Source organism: Paroedura picta, chromosome 4 (genome assembly GCF_049243985.1).
Source record: "Paroedura picta isolate Pp20150507F chromosome 4, Ppicta_v3.0, whole genome shotgun sequence".
NCBI lineage: Eukaryota > Metazoa > Chordata > Lepidosauria > Squamata > Gekkonidae > Paroedura > Paroedura picta.
In genome coordinates this window covers 54994479-55009002 of record NC_135372.1, presented here as the reverse complement: position 1 = coordinate 55009002, position 14524 = coordinate 54994479, and the positions used below count along the sequence as shown (strand labels likewise).

The 14524-nt window shown below is 42.4% G+C and overlaps 1 protein-coding gene across 5 annotated transcripts in view; it reads left to right on the top strand.

Annotated features, from left to right (window-relative positions):
• Positions 1 to 4572: 4572 nt before the first annotated feature.
• SLC35A3 (solute carrier family 35 member A3) overlaps positions 4573 to 14524 on the top strand; it is a 30545-nt gene continuing 20593 nt past the window's right edge. Inside the window, exons 1-2 of one of the 5 annotated variants that reach the window (XM_077332893.1) lie at positions 4573 to 4697; positions 8918 to 9050. Coding sequence is in view for 1 of the 5 variants with exons in the window: in XM_077332891.1 (XP_077189006.1) it covers positions 13552 to 13605 (54 nt within the window). In the remaining 4 variants the exon portion in view is untranslated. Of the gene's footprint in view, positions 4698 to 4717; positions 4923 to 8917; positions 9051 to 12573; positions 13606 to 14524 lie in introns of those variants that run through there. The other 4 variants (XM_077332894.1, XM_077332895.1, XM_077332896.1 and 1 more) reach the window with 4 other exon arrangements.

Sequence of the window (14524 nt, the reverse complement as noted above, 5' to 3'; positions counted from 1 at the left end):
TATCCAAACAGCAGAAAAGCTGATTGGATCCAACCCAATATTTTCCAAGTACATCCTTATTGTATGGATTTTGATAGCTGCCCACTAATATTTTGTTTTCTGTAATAGAATGGCAAGCTTTTTTCATAATAAGTCAATACCTAAAAGTTCACAGCCAACCAAAGGAAAGTGTATGCACTATTAAGAGTTAAAAGCAACGTAAACTCTGATCATGATTACTATGGTTGATATTGATTCCTATAAACAATGTAAGTAGATTTAGTTTCAATGTTTGGACAGGACCAAGACTTCAGAACAACTTAAAAACCAAAGGTGTCATCTAGACTAGGATTCCAAGAGACTGAATTCCATTAATGGCTAAATTCCAAACATGTTTCCTCAGAGGTAAACTATTAATAGGTACAGAAGTACTATTAATAGGAATTCCTTGCCAGTGATTGCATGTAGGATTGCATACTTAGGTTGTAGTAATCCTAAATTCTTTTCTGGTTTGTACCTTTGCTGTTTTATAATAGCATTAACTGAAGTTACAGTTTGTAGTAGTATGCTTAAAAAAGGTTTTTAGGATTCTATCTGTAAGGATGATATTAAAAATAAATCCATATCTACAGCTTTAAAAGACCCTTACATATAAAATGTATACAGTATTAATTTGAATAGGTATTAAAGCAGCTAATAAATTTTCGCTTGGTTTAATGTACTTGCCCTGTTTGTGTGTGTGTGTTTTATGTGTGTGTGTGTGTTGGGGGATTATATGTTCACTAAGTATCTTTGGAATAATATTGAAAACCCCCTTATGACATCATAAATTCTCATTAAGGAATGTGGAAAGGTTTGATAAAATAGATTTCCTGGCCATAGATTAGGCCAATAATCTCCCCAGATAGACAAAATTGTTGGCAGCCAGGATGGGTTATAGAACATTCCCAAACAACACTAATATAATGCCTCTTTACAGGTGTCAAACAAAAATATTAGCAAAACTGAGCTAACATTGAAGTTCTTTATAACATCATGCTAGATGTTCAAGTACTAAAAACAGTGGAAGGGTGAAGCATTTTTAGGGCACTGCCAGTGTCAGACTTTTCTCCCATCAGTAGCACTCCTGTCATATTGGTATTAAGTTCAGTTTGTTATCCCTCATTCATTCCAAAACTGCATCCTGGCAGTTCATGGTTTCTGCAGCCTTCCTGGGATCTGCTGGTAGTTCATTTGCAGGCAGCCTGAGATATACATGAGTTCCATCTGCATATTGGTGGCAGCTCAGCACAAATTTCTGGATGACCTCTCCCAATGGCTTTACATAGATGTTGAAAAGCTTGGGGGACAAGATGGAACTCTGGCAAACCCCAGAGGCCAAAGGCCAGAGCAACAGGACCTCAGCACCACACACTGAAACCAACCCTCAAGGTAGGTCCAGAACCACTGCTGAATGATGCTTCCCAGTCCTGGTCCCAAAAGATGATCAGAAGACTACCATGCTTGATGGCATCTAAAGCCACCAAGAGGACCAGGATAATTGACAGGGTTTCATTCCCCTTCTCCATCTCCCATAGCATGTCATCCACTAGAGTGACCAAGGCTGTTTCAAACCCATAACCACATTGGAATGAACCTAAACAATCAACTTCTTTCAGGAGTATCTGAAGCTGGCTGGTCATCACTCACTCAGTCTGCTTGCTCAGGAATGGTATATCTGAAACTGGATGGGAGTTATTCAACTCTCCTGGGTCCAGAGTAAATATGAATTTAGAATTTCACAGATGATTTATATTAGTACAACTTCCATTGCTGAAAACACATTGGCATCCCCCAGAATAAAAGAAACAAAACTGCAATATCCCCCTCATATTTTCCCTCTAGATGAATGCACTATTGTATTAAAATATATTTTTTCTCACTCTAGTCTGACGGATAAAGCAAAACAAAAACCAAGAGCAGATGCAAAGGCTTTTGCACTAGTGCAATGTCACAAGTCATGGTGCTGTACCAGTGCACAAAACCAATCCAGTTATTTCAAAAGCACTCAACAAACACATCCATGAATCAGATATGGGTAGAGAGGAGGCATGCTTAGGAACAGAAGGATCAGAGACTCCATAGGTATTATCACAGTGCTATGACCACAGTAAAGCAAATGCCAAGGGCAAGGTTCTGTGCTCAAGCTACACTGAGTAGGAGAAGGATGCAGAGTCCCTTGCCTCTATGGAGGTGCAGGTACACTCTGTAGGCCAGGCAGAATAAGCTGCAACCCTACAAACATGTATACAGAACTGTGAACCGTTGTGACTAAAATCTTTCAGTGAGATGAAGATAGGGATGCAAGCCACCAGATGGGGCCTGTGGATCCCTCAGAAGTACAGCTCATTTTTCTTACACTGGTCTGATGGATAATGCAAAGATCAGAGATCAGTTTCCCTGGAGAAAATGGGTGCTTTGGAGGGCGACTGTATGGCATCCTGCCCCACTGAAGTCCCTGTCCTGCCGAGTCATTATCCCCCAATCTCCTGGAATTTCCCAGCCTGGATCCGGCAATGCTATGCCCCCATTCCTTGCCTGTGGCTGGGGGGAACGGGTCACCTGGCAACCCTAATTTAAGACCATTTCTGAAAATAAAGGAGCAGGATTTTTAAAAATATAAAAGGACAGCTAATTTTCAACTGTAGAGAGAGCATGGTGACTTACTGCAAGTAAACAGGATCTTTCACCCTTTTCCAAATGTCACGTTTCCCATTAGGAGAGGCTGACTATCTGGGAGGAGAGCAGTGAAATTCCTCTGAAGTACATGGCTAAAGCATGAACTGGTAGTTCAAAAGCCATACACACTTGGTCTAGAACTATACTGTACTCATATATAAAAAAATTGAGTGCCCATTTGTACATTCCTGATAGCCACAGTATACAAAGTGCCTTTATCTTTTCCTAATTACTATAGTTATTCCCACTATATAGATTTAAAAGGACATTTACAGTAGCAGCTGTGTGGGTTATTTCCTAACATAACTACCATTCTTTCTTATAAAACAAAACAAAGTGTTTAAACAGATCTAACTGTACAATGATTATTCACCAAACTGGCTTTTCCTGTTCAAAGTTCGCAATTCGAAATTCATTCACACAGCATGGGTGTGTGTCTTTGTTTTTAAAGGAAAGTAATGACGAAGGTACATGCAGAATCCTGTGCCCATTCCTAATCCATGATTGCCCTAATTTAAAGGCACAGCTACTGCTTTTTGTGCCCTCTCCCATGTCTGTTACAGTTCCCAGCAACCAGACACGTTTTTGGACGTTGGTGCTCAAATTTAACTCTCAGGCAGGCTGTAACGCAGACTGGAACAGCACAGCACAGAAGCGTAAAGCTTTCTCGTCTAACATTTTACCAGCCTGAAACAGCCATGAAGAGCCACTATTTGACAAACTGGGGAAACCTGCTCTTCATGCAAGTTACCTGACAGTGGTTCCCCAGGGTTTTTCAGGTTGGGAAAACAGTACAAACAGGAAGGTATGTGTGATGCAATTGAACTCTGACAATATGCACAAGATATGAATATGTGACCTATGAGATGTGACCATCTCAGCACATTATAGCCCCACCTTCATATGTACAACTGGCTCGTGAACTAGGAGCAAATTCTGTTTTCATGCAAAAAATTCTTCTTCTCACATTATGCTTGAGCTATAACAGCAGTGAGACTTATTTTGCCCAACAAGGATAACATGACAACAAAATTAAATGCTGATATGCATGCATATCGGGAGAGTGTGCTATGCATAATCAGATCTTTGGTCCACTAAGATTACTATTTCCAGCTCTGACTGGAAGTGACTCTTCAGGCAGAGAGTTTTCACAGTATGTACTACCAGATTATGTTATCTGGTTCCAGGGAAAGAACCTGGGATATTCTGCATGCCAAGATGTTCTACCACTGAGCCACAACCCCTCCTTAGACATTGCATTGGATCCAGACCCCCAAAACATTGCTTTGTACTGGAGGAGGACATGCTGCACATGTCCTGAGACACATAGCCCGATACTCCTGAGTTACAAATGCTGCACTTTGCTAGCACACTGCAGAATAACTTACTTTATGGTCTCTTCTTAAGTGGCGGGATTATTATTTTACATTAAGAGAAATGGGACTTACATGCTCACCAGGGCAAATTTTTACACTTCTTTACACACCAGGACCCAGAACCGAGAAGACTGCAAGCCCATTGGGTGGTCAACTTTTGTCAATTAAGAAATAAAACAGACCTTTTTTTTTTCTCCCGATTCCCGGGAATACATGGTTGGGATGGATGCCTAGGAGAACCGGGAGGGTCAATGGAGGGGCATATCACAAGCCTAGACGAGATGTGATGCTGTTAACAGGTGCACACGCACCGCACGCCCTTCAGGTGTTAGTTGGTGGGGGATGAATGAGTTCCCATCGTTTCAAAAAAGAAGCGAGACGCCAAGGGCGAGAGCGCGCCGGTCCCTTGGCGCGCTTCGCCCTCCTCAGCCTCTCCCCGTTCCCTCGCCCACGGCTTCTGGCGCCGGCACCCTTGGCAGCGTCTCCGGCGGAGGCCGAGAAGGCGAAAGGGCCGGAGCGGTGGGAACGGAGCGGGCGGAGCTGCGGCTGTAGTCGGAGGCTTGTCGGGGCGGGACCGGGGAAAGACACCCGGAAGGGAAGAGCGCGAGGCTCCCAGCGCGGCAGGTGAGGATGGGGAGGGAAGACCCGGGCGGGCAGGCAGGCAGGCAGGCAGAGGGAGACGGGCATCCCCGCAGGGATGGAGAGGAGAATTTGGTGTGGGGCGGATGCAAAAGGAGGTCTTGGTGCCGTTGAGCTAGCCCAGCCTTCAGTTGCCAGGATGATAAGAGAAGTAGCCCTCAGGAAGAGAGTGCCTTTGAGCATGTGCAGAGTCCCTTTCCTCGCCGCCAGGTAACCGCAACTAGCGCTTCCTTACCTTTGGGACGGAGTGTCAGGGCACTCGGGTCGAGGCAGTGGACCTTGGAGCTTGTTTTTAACGCTAGAGTTCAGTGCCACTGGGATAGGGGAAAGAAGGGAGTGCTTTAGTCATGAGAGTCAGGGTTTAGGGTCTGGCTTAGTAGGCTCACTGGAGACACCCTTGGCAACCGCTTTTACAGCAGAATTAACAGTCATTGAAGCCGTTAATTAAAACTGTCAATCGAATACAAGTATGTCACTGACAAACCAGGCAACATATTTTTTAATAAGCTGATAATGAATTTTTAGTGACCCATCGTTGTGCCTCCGCAATAGGCTAGTTTGCCCCTTTGTCACGTCAAGGAATGCGTTGTTAGTTGTGAATTTTTAGTGCAAGAACTTACAAATACTGGGCGGTAGGCATGTCATCTTATTGTAGGAGAAACCGTTCCCTTTTTTGCACCCAAGGACATTCACGGAGGATAAGTCAATAACTATTAACCAGAGTGGTCAAATGAAACTTCCATGGTTGGAGGCAGGTTACCTCTGAATGCCACATATTGGCGTGCAACCTCTAATGTGAAGAGCCCGGTTTGATTCCCTGTTCCTCCACATGCAGCCAGCTGTGTGGCCTTGGGCTAGTCACAGACCTGTTAGAGGTATTTTCACAGGGCAGTTCAGTCAGAGCTCTCTCCACCCCACCTACTTTGCAGAGTGTCTGTTGTGGAGAGAGGAAGGGAAAGCAATTGTAAGCTGCTTTGAGACTCCTTTTGGTAGTGAAAAAACTTTTGGGGCATCTGGTTAGCCACTGTAGGAAGCAGGATACTGGACAAGAGGGACTATTAGCCAGAGCTGCTTTTTTTAATTCTTTGTGCCTCTTTTAAGATGGCACAAGTCTTTTTATTCATTTAACAAAGTGTCTTACTTCAGAAGTTATATTTTTATTCATATATAACTTATGGCGGTTTCTTGTGGCGGGGCAGAGTGCCCTGCCGTTTCCTATGTACCAACAGGGAAAGAAATCCCCCCCAGTGTACACAGTCTGCCCCAGAGTTGTGCATGTGCATACACATCTCCGATGCAGATAGGGTCTGATACGCGTCACCACAGGGATGGGGGGGCGGTGGGCAGGAGTGGTTTCACTGCATGAAGGTGGGATAGCGGCACAATGCTCTCCCACCATTATGTGCCATTCAGTTCCATGGTGCCAGAAAGCGCTGTGAAGCCAATGGGCATTTTGGGCCTCTCCGGGGACACCATAGGCAAGGTGACACCTGTATGTACAGGCTTGGCCGGGCATAGCCACCAGTAGCACCTGTGTTACAAAGGGAACGTGTTCCCTTAACGTGGGACATTGGAGGCTCTAAATCCGGCCAAGGCCAGGAGGAGTCTGGACCAGTGGCGATGTCATGCATAAGCGGGGATTTGCCCCACTGTCATGCAGGTGCCACCCCAGCCATTTTCTCCCATGCCTAACTGGTTGTTGACAGACAAAAGTTAGCAGTGCAACATTGCCACTATCTGTCTTAAATAGGACTCTTAGCCACCCTGCATACAGTGTGGCATGCTAACCTCGCACATGTAGCATGTAAAGCCCAAATTAATCGGGATGCTGGGTTTGTTCAGCGTTTCACACATAAGCACCTTCTGATTTTCCTTACATTTTACTGCCTATTGTAAGGTTATAGGAACTATGTGTAAAGCGTTTTTGCACAAGATATGATTGGAATCAAAGGCTCACTGCTAGAAAAAGCCTGTTGCTAAAAATGTTAGCTTTGGGAAAGTAAGCGGAGTGGAATTAGACTTTGCCCAAGAGAAAGAAAAACACATTGAACTCCTGCCATATAGCACAAAAGGTTGTGACTTGTCACACTGAAAGACTCTTTAAAACAAACCAGAGAAAAAACTGGACAGAATTCCAGTGGGCAAAGTTGCAGACTGCAGTTTCTTCTAGATTACCTATTGTATAAATTAATGTCAGTTCTTGGTTGCAAATCTGCAGTGTACTGCAGAAAGAAAACATTAAATTTTGAGTAACTCTGAAACAAAAGTGTAGACACAGTGCCATGAAAAAGCTTTATGACTGCAGGCATAGAAAAGCAGTATGAAATAGACACAGACGGGAAAAATAATTACAAATTATTAATTTGCTCTGTATATAATTTATTTTTTAATTATGGGGCTTTGCTCTTCTGATATGTATGTGTTAATGGTCTTGGATTAACTGGCTAGTAGGTACCAATTTTGGAGAGAAATTTTTCAGTTACTGTGTATAGTTTACCAACTAGGGCCTGTTGCTGCTATTATACACAGAGAAGACTGTGAGTGACGTGAACACAGTGAAAACTGTGTATGCACCATTTATTAATAACGAGGGAGGAACCTGATATACATACTCTACTGTTAGTTTTGGCACAGAAATTCCTAAGTCAATATAACAGCATTGCTTTACTGTGTATGCACAGTGACTCTTAATCAGACCAGCAACACTAATGTCAAAGCCAGTGAGAGCCAGAATTTCCTGTGTTCCAGGATACTGAGTCCCCCCTCCCCCCCCCCCCCCCGGTATTTGAGCATTTTAGTTACAGTTTTCTAATTATATTTTTATATAATTTGTTGGAGTTTTCTGTGTATGTTGGGGAGGAGGGAAGAGAATTATGTGGCTTAAAATATATTCCATTACCAAACTTGTTGGTAAATGTTGAAAGCACCCCCCCCCAAAAAAAAAAAATCATGGATATTCCACTTCCTCTGAAAAAATGAGATTTTGAGGAAAACAGAGATATTCCAGGCACGGTCATCATGTAAAATAGAACCGCCCATGGCACCACATACAGATACAGGAGAAACTAATGTTATAGAGATGCAGCTGGGAAATATTTCCCCACCTAAAGAACTCAGAGTGCGTAATGATATGCTATTTCTAATGGTCATGGGATATGAGGACAAGGCTTAAAAATGGTTGAAACGGAAATGCAGGGAAGTGAGCTGTGCTATTTAATTTCTTTTAAAGGATTTGGGGGTGGAGCAGTGTAGTGGCAAAATTTGCAGAAGACACTAAATTATTCAGGATGGTTAAAACCAAGGTGGATTTTGAAAAGCTACAAAATGAGCTCTCTAAATTGGATGAATTGGTAAGAAAGAGGCAAATTAAGTTTAGTGTTGGTAAGTATATGTTGTTATTCATACTGGAACAATCAATCCTAATTTTAAGTGTATGTTGATGGGTTCTGAATTGGCTGAGATCAATTTTGAAAAAGATCTTGGCACTACAGCGGATAGCTCAATGAAAATTCTATTCATTGTGCGGTAGTGGTGAAAAAGCAAATACCATGCTGCAAGTTACGTACTAGGAAAGGCATTGAAAAAAAACCTCACAGGATTGTCATTCCCTGGTATAGCTCAATGGTGCCTGCATTTGGAATATTGTGTACAGTTCTGGTCACCATATGTCATGAAAGGTTATTGCAGAGCTGGAAAGTAGAGCAGAGGGCAGCCGAGATGCACAAGGGGCTGGGTGCCTTTTGCATGAGGAAAGCTGGAAGACTCTGGGTCCTTGCAGTTTAGGAAAAGTCCAAATGCTAGCCATGGCAGGACCCTGCTTCGTTTCTGAGATCAGAAGGGCTAGTCTGGGCCATCCAGGTCAGGTTTTATTTAAGAAGAATCTATATAATACGAGAAGCCTTTTGATTTTTATGATAAGAGAGCCAGTTTAGTGTAGTGGTTAAGAGTGTGGACTTCTAATCTGGCACACCAGGTTCGATTCTGCTCTCCCCCACATGCAGCCAGCTGAGTGACCTTGGGCTCACCACAGCACTGATAAAAGTGTTCTGGCCGAGCTGTAATATCAGGGCTCTCACAGCCTCACCCACCTCACAGGGTGTCTGTTGTGGGGAGAGGAAAGGGAAGGCGACTGTAAGCCGCTTTGAGACTCCTTTGGGTAGAGAAAAGCGGCATATAAGAACCAACTCTTCTTCTTCTTTTCTTAGTCCTTTAATTGACCTCGATCTGCACCTGATCACCTGAGAGGAAGTGAAATGCTAGAGGCATAGCTGGAGTGAAGGATGAATCTCTTCCTGGTGCTGCCAGTGACTGATAACCAAGCCTCTTCCAATTTTCATAGTAAGGGAGACTCCATTTTCTCTAGCATGTTTTCGTGTTCTTAGCTTTAGAATGTTATTCTATAATGATGATAATAAGTCATTTGATCTTTGTGACAGACTGTCATTTCGCAGAAAAGCTCTGTTGAAATAGAGAGTACAGAATATGTTTCAGTTCTTTGTGTAGTAATTAAGGAGCAAAAAAATTAAGAAACAGATCTTGTTTTAGGCAATGTTTTCAGTGCCAAGAAAGCATTAGAAAAAAATTAGAGGGCAAAAGAGAGTGCCATGGGTGAGATAGAAAGTGACAAATTGAGTGAGTCTGAAGCTTAAACGGGAAAGAGCTACAGTTCAGGGTAGAGCTGGCAAGTGTTTTCAGATGTCAGTGCTTCTCCACATCTTGAAAATGGATCTACCTTTGTTGAGTGCTTTGTAGAAACCATTTCAGGCTGCACTCCAACCAAAGTTGTCACTATATCTCACTGCAACATGGATCCTTTTATTTATGTGGAACGTCAAAAAGGTTCTGCACTACATGAGTGGTAAGATGTTCTGATTTGTTCCTGCTGCTACTACTGCTGCTTGGGAGTATCTGTTGTTAGTTTAGTCTTGCACCTTGTCAGACATTATAGAGACTTTATTATTATTATTTGTTAAATTTCTATACCACCCTCCCAAGATGGCTCAGTGCGGTATGCATGATAGGTTAAAATTAACAGTAAATTAACACCTCACACAATAACATTGACATTAACAGTATAAAATGTAATTAAAACAAGGTAACAGTTAGCAGCATTTAAACAATAGCAGCATCTGGATATTGTCTGCCCCTAAGTCTCCAGATTAGGTGTCTCTCAGTGAGGGTGTTTTGTAGGGGAGGACTATAGATGTTATTAAGTCAAATTCAAAAATCTTTAATGGCACATAATGTATGCTCTGGTTTCTCTTCAGATTGTATGTTATTAAGCCACTGGCCCCAACCCAAAGCTTGGCAGAAGACCGTCTTGCAGGCCCTGTGGAACCATGCCAGCATTGACAGGGTCTCTCATGCCACCAAGTAGGGGCCAGGACTGGTTGAGCCCAAACTTACTTCCTTGGGGCCAGGGGCCACCAGCTAGTTGGAATTTGCAGAGCGAAGAGCTCTTAAGGCAGAGCTTCAAAACAGAGCTCTTGTCCAGAGGTCTTCCAGTAATAGACAGATAGGGCAGAGGTAATGTAGAATGGTGACAATGTAGTAGAACAAGTTTAACAGGTAGCACAAGGAGCAGGAAATGTGAAGTGCTGATAACTCATGTCTTGCCCAAATAGTATCAATTAGTCAAAATTCAGAAATAACCCTAAACTGAGTTTGATTCTCAAAATTTGCCGGCTTCTGCAAAGGCATGAAAGAGTGCGCATTTTTGAGGAAGCTCTTTTGTTGAATAAATAATGAATTCTGTTTTCAGATGTTTACAATATTCACTTTTATTTCCTGATTCCAGAGTTATGACATCGAAAAAGGCATACTGCAGTCCTTGTAGGTATCTTAACTAGCAAGCTAGATTTGAAGGTGTCTCTCCACATGCCCGTCCTCTGCCCTAGTTCAGGGGTCTTTATTTATACACAGTGGTGTGTTTGGAGCAATAATAAGCGAAAGTAACAAGGTCAACTGCATTGATTATAAAAGCCCTCGAGAGAAGCAGTCGTAATAATAAAACTTGCAGTTTAAGCCACAAGACCTTAAAACAATTCTAGTGACAGTAATTACGCCTCTTGGTCGTGTGAAGTCCAAAATAGAACAGACACATGTGTGTACTGAATCCCCAAGATAGAAGTTGTGCACTGGGGGAGAAAAAGAAAAGTAAGGTGGCTGGAATGTATTTATTTATAAGAAGCAGTTTGGTGGGGATAAAAGGGGGAGAGTGGGGTTGCCAACTTTGGGTTGGGAAATACCTGGGGATTTAGGGGGTGGAGCCTGGGGAGGTCGGGGTTTGGGAAGGGAGGGTATAATGCCTTAAAGTACACCCTCCAGGAGAACTGATCTTGATCGTCTGGAGATCAGCTGTAATAGTGGAAGATCTCCTGGAACCACCTGAAGATTGGCAGTCCTAGGAGAGTGGGGGGCTTGGGTTTCATATGGAGGAAGAAAAGGATGGAAGGCTGAGGCACTGCAGAGTGAGGGACCTTGCAACTGGGTCACAGATGGCGAGAGGGACACGGTGTCAAATCTTGTTTCGTGTGAGGGGCCTATTAGTTGTTGGAATGGCAGAGAGCAGTTCTGGGGCAGGAACCTAACCTGCCCATCTGAAAGCAGCCCTGTGTGACCCTTGAATTCATACACTTTCTGAATCTTGTGATAGTTGTAGAGGTTCACAGGTTTCATCAATGGGAATTATTTCTGGGACCTATGCTAATAGCTACTTTTGCTGATTAATACAGAACAATAAAGCTACCTTCCTGTCCAAAGGCCTATATTATTTTGGAAATTTGTCACGTGTGCTGGGATGTATGTTAATATCCCACAAGCACCAGCTAGTCTGATTTCGTTCGTTCGTTCATTCGATTTTTTTACCACCCTCCCGTAAGCCTCAGGGCGATCTCCTGGAGTCTAAATAAATGTATTTCCTCCAGAAGTGGATTGAAACTTCCTGACTGTCCCATGAAGTTTTCCCCTGCACCCTTGCTATTTATTTGATGACCCTGGCCTTGTAGTGGTATGGGGGCATCAGTTATTTGAGAGGGACTTACCTCTTAATCATAAAGTTTAAGATTGGGCTGCAAAGCCTTATTTTCTTGGAGATCTAGAATATCCCCCAAAATGTTATGATCCAGAAAAGTCTGAATAAACAGGGTTGTATTTACACTGACATATAGTATAACATATTTATGACTCATAAATTAAGTTGGCTAACTTGGTGGTTTGAATTTTGTTTTTAAACAAATGAGGATGCTTTTGAAGGGCAGAAGGACATCAAAATGAGCACTGAATGTAAACTTGGAGAGGGAAAGTATAATTGGTCTACAGAGAACACAAAATACAAGGAACTCTAAGAACAAAGCACAGTACTTGGAAAGATTTCAAAAGCTATTATTAAACAGTGGAGAAATGTTACATAAAATAAGCTAATCCATCTAGCATGACAAATGCCGCTTTTCAGATTCTGCAGTGCAAACATTACGAAGTGATTACGAAGTCACAACTTCCAACATGAGCTATGACCTTCTCATGTATCTTAGTACAATGGGAAACGACATGCTGTTTCCCACACTCGGGTTTGTAATTTTATAAGTCATCCTTATATTCCTGCATGGCTGGAAAGTGTAGTGATGGTTGTTAACTTGGAGCTAGATGGATTCACAGAAGGTAGCTTTGCCAATGGCTTTTTTATCATCATGGATAAATGGAGCTGCCACATTCGGCAGCAGTGTATCTCTCTACCTGTGAGTGACAGTTGCTAGGGAATAGGGGGAGGGGCTAATGTCTTTATGCCCTGCTTTTGGGCTTCTTCTAGCTATCTGGTGCGGTGAGGAAAGGAATTGTTTTATTCAGCTATACTGCCCTACAACACCATCTTTCTCCCGTTGTAGCCCCTCCCCTTTATTTTTTGTTCTTTTCCTCTGTCTTTGGTGCAGCCCCTTTTCTGTATTTAGCTACTGTGAGAAACAAAATGCTGGACTGAATGCTGATTTGTTCTGATCCAGCAGGACTGCTCTTATGAAAACTTTGTTTAGAAAAGAGCATCTGATCAGAGGGTACCATAATCACTAAATAATAAGAGGGACACTAATGTTTTGCCTTTTTTTGAGAGGGGGGGGGAGTAGAACCAAATAGCAACACAGCAGATTTAAATTGGTAGTCTGCAAAATCTTCCTCCTTGCAAGAACAATTGGGCCTATCGGGCCTATAAGCTATATGAACAATTCCCTGGTAGCCTTTAAGCAATAATGGGATTCGGAGCTAAAATCAAAGACATTGTTCAGCGATTAGGAATAAAACCTTGAATGTTGAAACAGCGAAACTATGCTACATAACTTTTATTTAGCATATACACAGTATTTTTTTTAAATCTGATTTCAGGTTAGTGCTGAAGATTTCAATCTAAGATTTCTGGGCAGGAGGAAGCAGAAGGAAACTGTTGTACTTACATTGTGTGGCATAATGGGCGGTGTATTGTTCCAGTGGAACAGAGAGATTACTGTTGTAAAACATTTTCACACGTCATTCGCCTTATAAGTTAAATACAAGGCATACCGGATCCGTGTGGCAGTTTGTTTCTGTCTGCTTGGGAGACAAGCTATGTAGAATCACTTTTTTAAAGTCAACTTTTTAACTTTGGAAAGATTTTCTCTGCAACCATGAATTCCTTTTGGGTGAACTCTGAAGTTTGGTGCATACTGAGGAATGCCAGCATGAAAAAGTGGCATGTGAGAAGCTGATACTCCAAAGGGGAACTTTATTTTGAAACTGGGGAATAATGATCACAAGGATAAGGTGATCCATTGGTAGCCAATGTGCCCCCCTTTGACAAGCCCCGGATAATGTTATGCGCTTAACATTCGGAATCATGTCAGCCAGCGGAGAGAAGATTATATTTGAAGTTGGTATATTGTTATGCATTTTTACAGGGTTCTAATGTGTGCTTATGTTTATTAAGAAGGTTTTACAGGAATTAGTTAACAACGCTGAATTCTTGCCAGTTAAATTCTTCAGATAAGCAAGATCCAAAGAGCTTTTCTTGATGCTCCACAGGGCTTGGACATGACTGGTGGTAGTTTTGGCTTTGCTTATGTAAATAGTATTGAACTGATTGTGGAAGTTCTGGAAGTTTGGTATTGCTGTTTGAGAAATGCAAACCCAGAGAGTATGCCTGCAATGGGGAGCTTTGGAAATTTAGAAGCCAAGATCAATGTTATATTAGGGCTCATATGATTGCATTCTAAACTTCTGTGATTTGATGCAAGGCAGGCAAAGACCCTGTAGTGTTACTAATAAGGGTTCACCCATCCCAGGCTGTCTTCTGGATAAACCCGGGGGGGGGGGTAACCTGGGGTTGTTGTGGCATTTAGTAAACCAGCTGTGGGTTTATGTGCTCATCTCCCTGTGGGCATATCAAGTCCACACGGAATTCTTCCCCCATTTATGATGATTTGAAGGAAAAAATCTCATTTTGGGATGCTAGTTCTGGAAATGTGTTTTTTTTTTAAGGCATTAGGCTCTATTAGATCTTTCAAAAGAATATTGTAGTAGACCGAGAACTGTAGGCATCTGAGTGAACTAATCTCTGAAAACAGTTCCCTCCTCCCCCTACTAGAACCTGTTTTTAAAATTTTGTTGCTGCTCCTGGGATCTTAGTAGATGAGTGAACATGACTAAATATTTTGTGTGCATTGTTAAGATTACCCAGTATATTATTAGTTAATCTAAGCATTTGTCATAATGCAAAACCTAGATTGCAGGGCCTCAGTCTTCAGTCCATTTTGATTTGCACTAACAAATAGATATGTACCAGATGATGT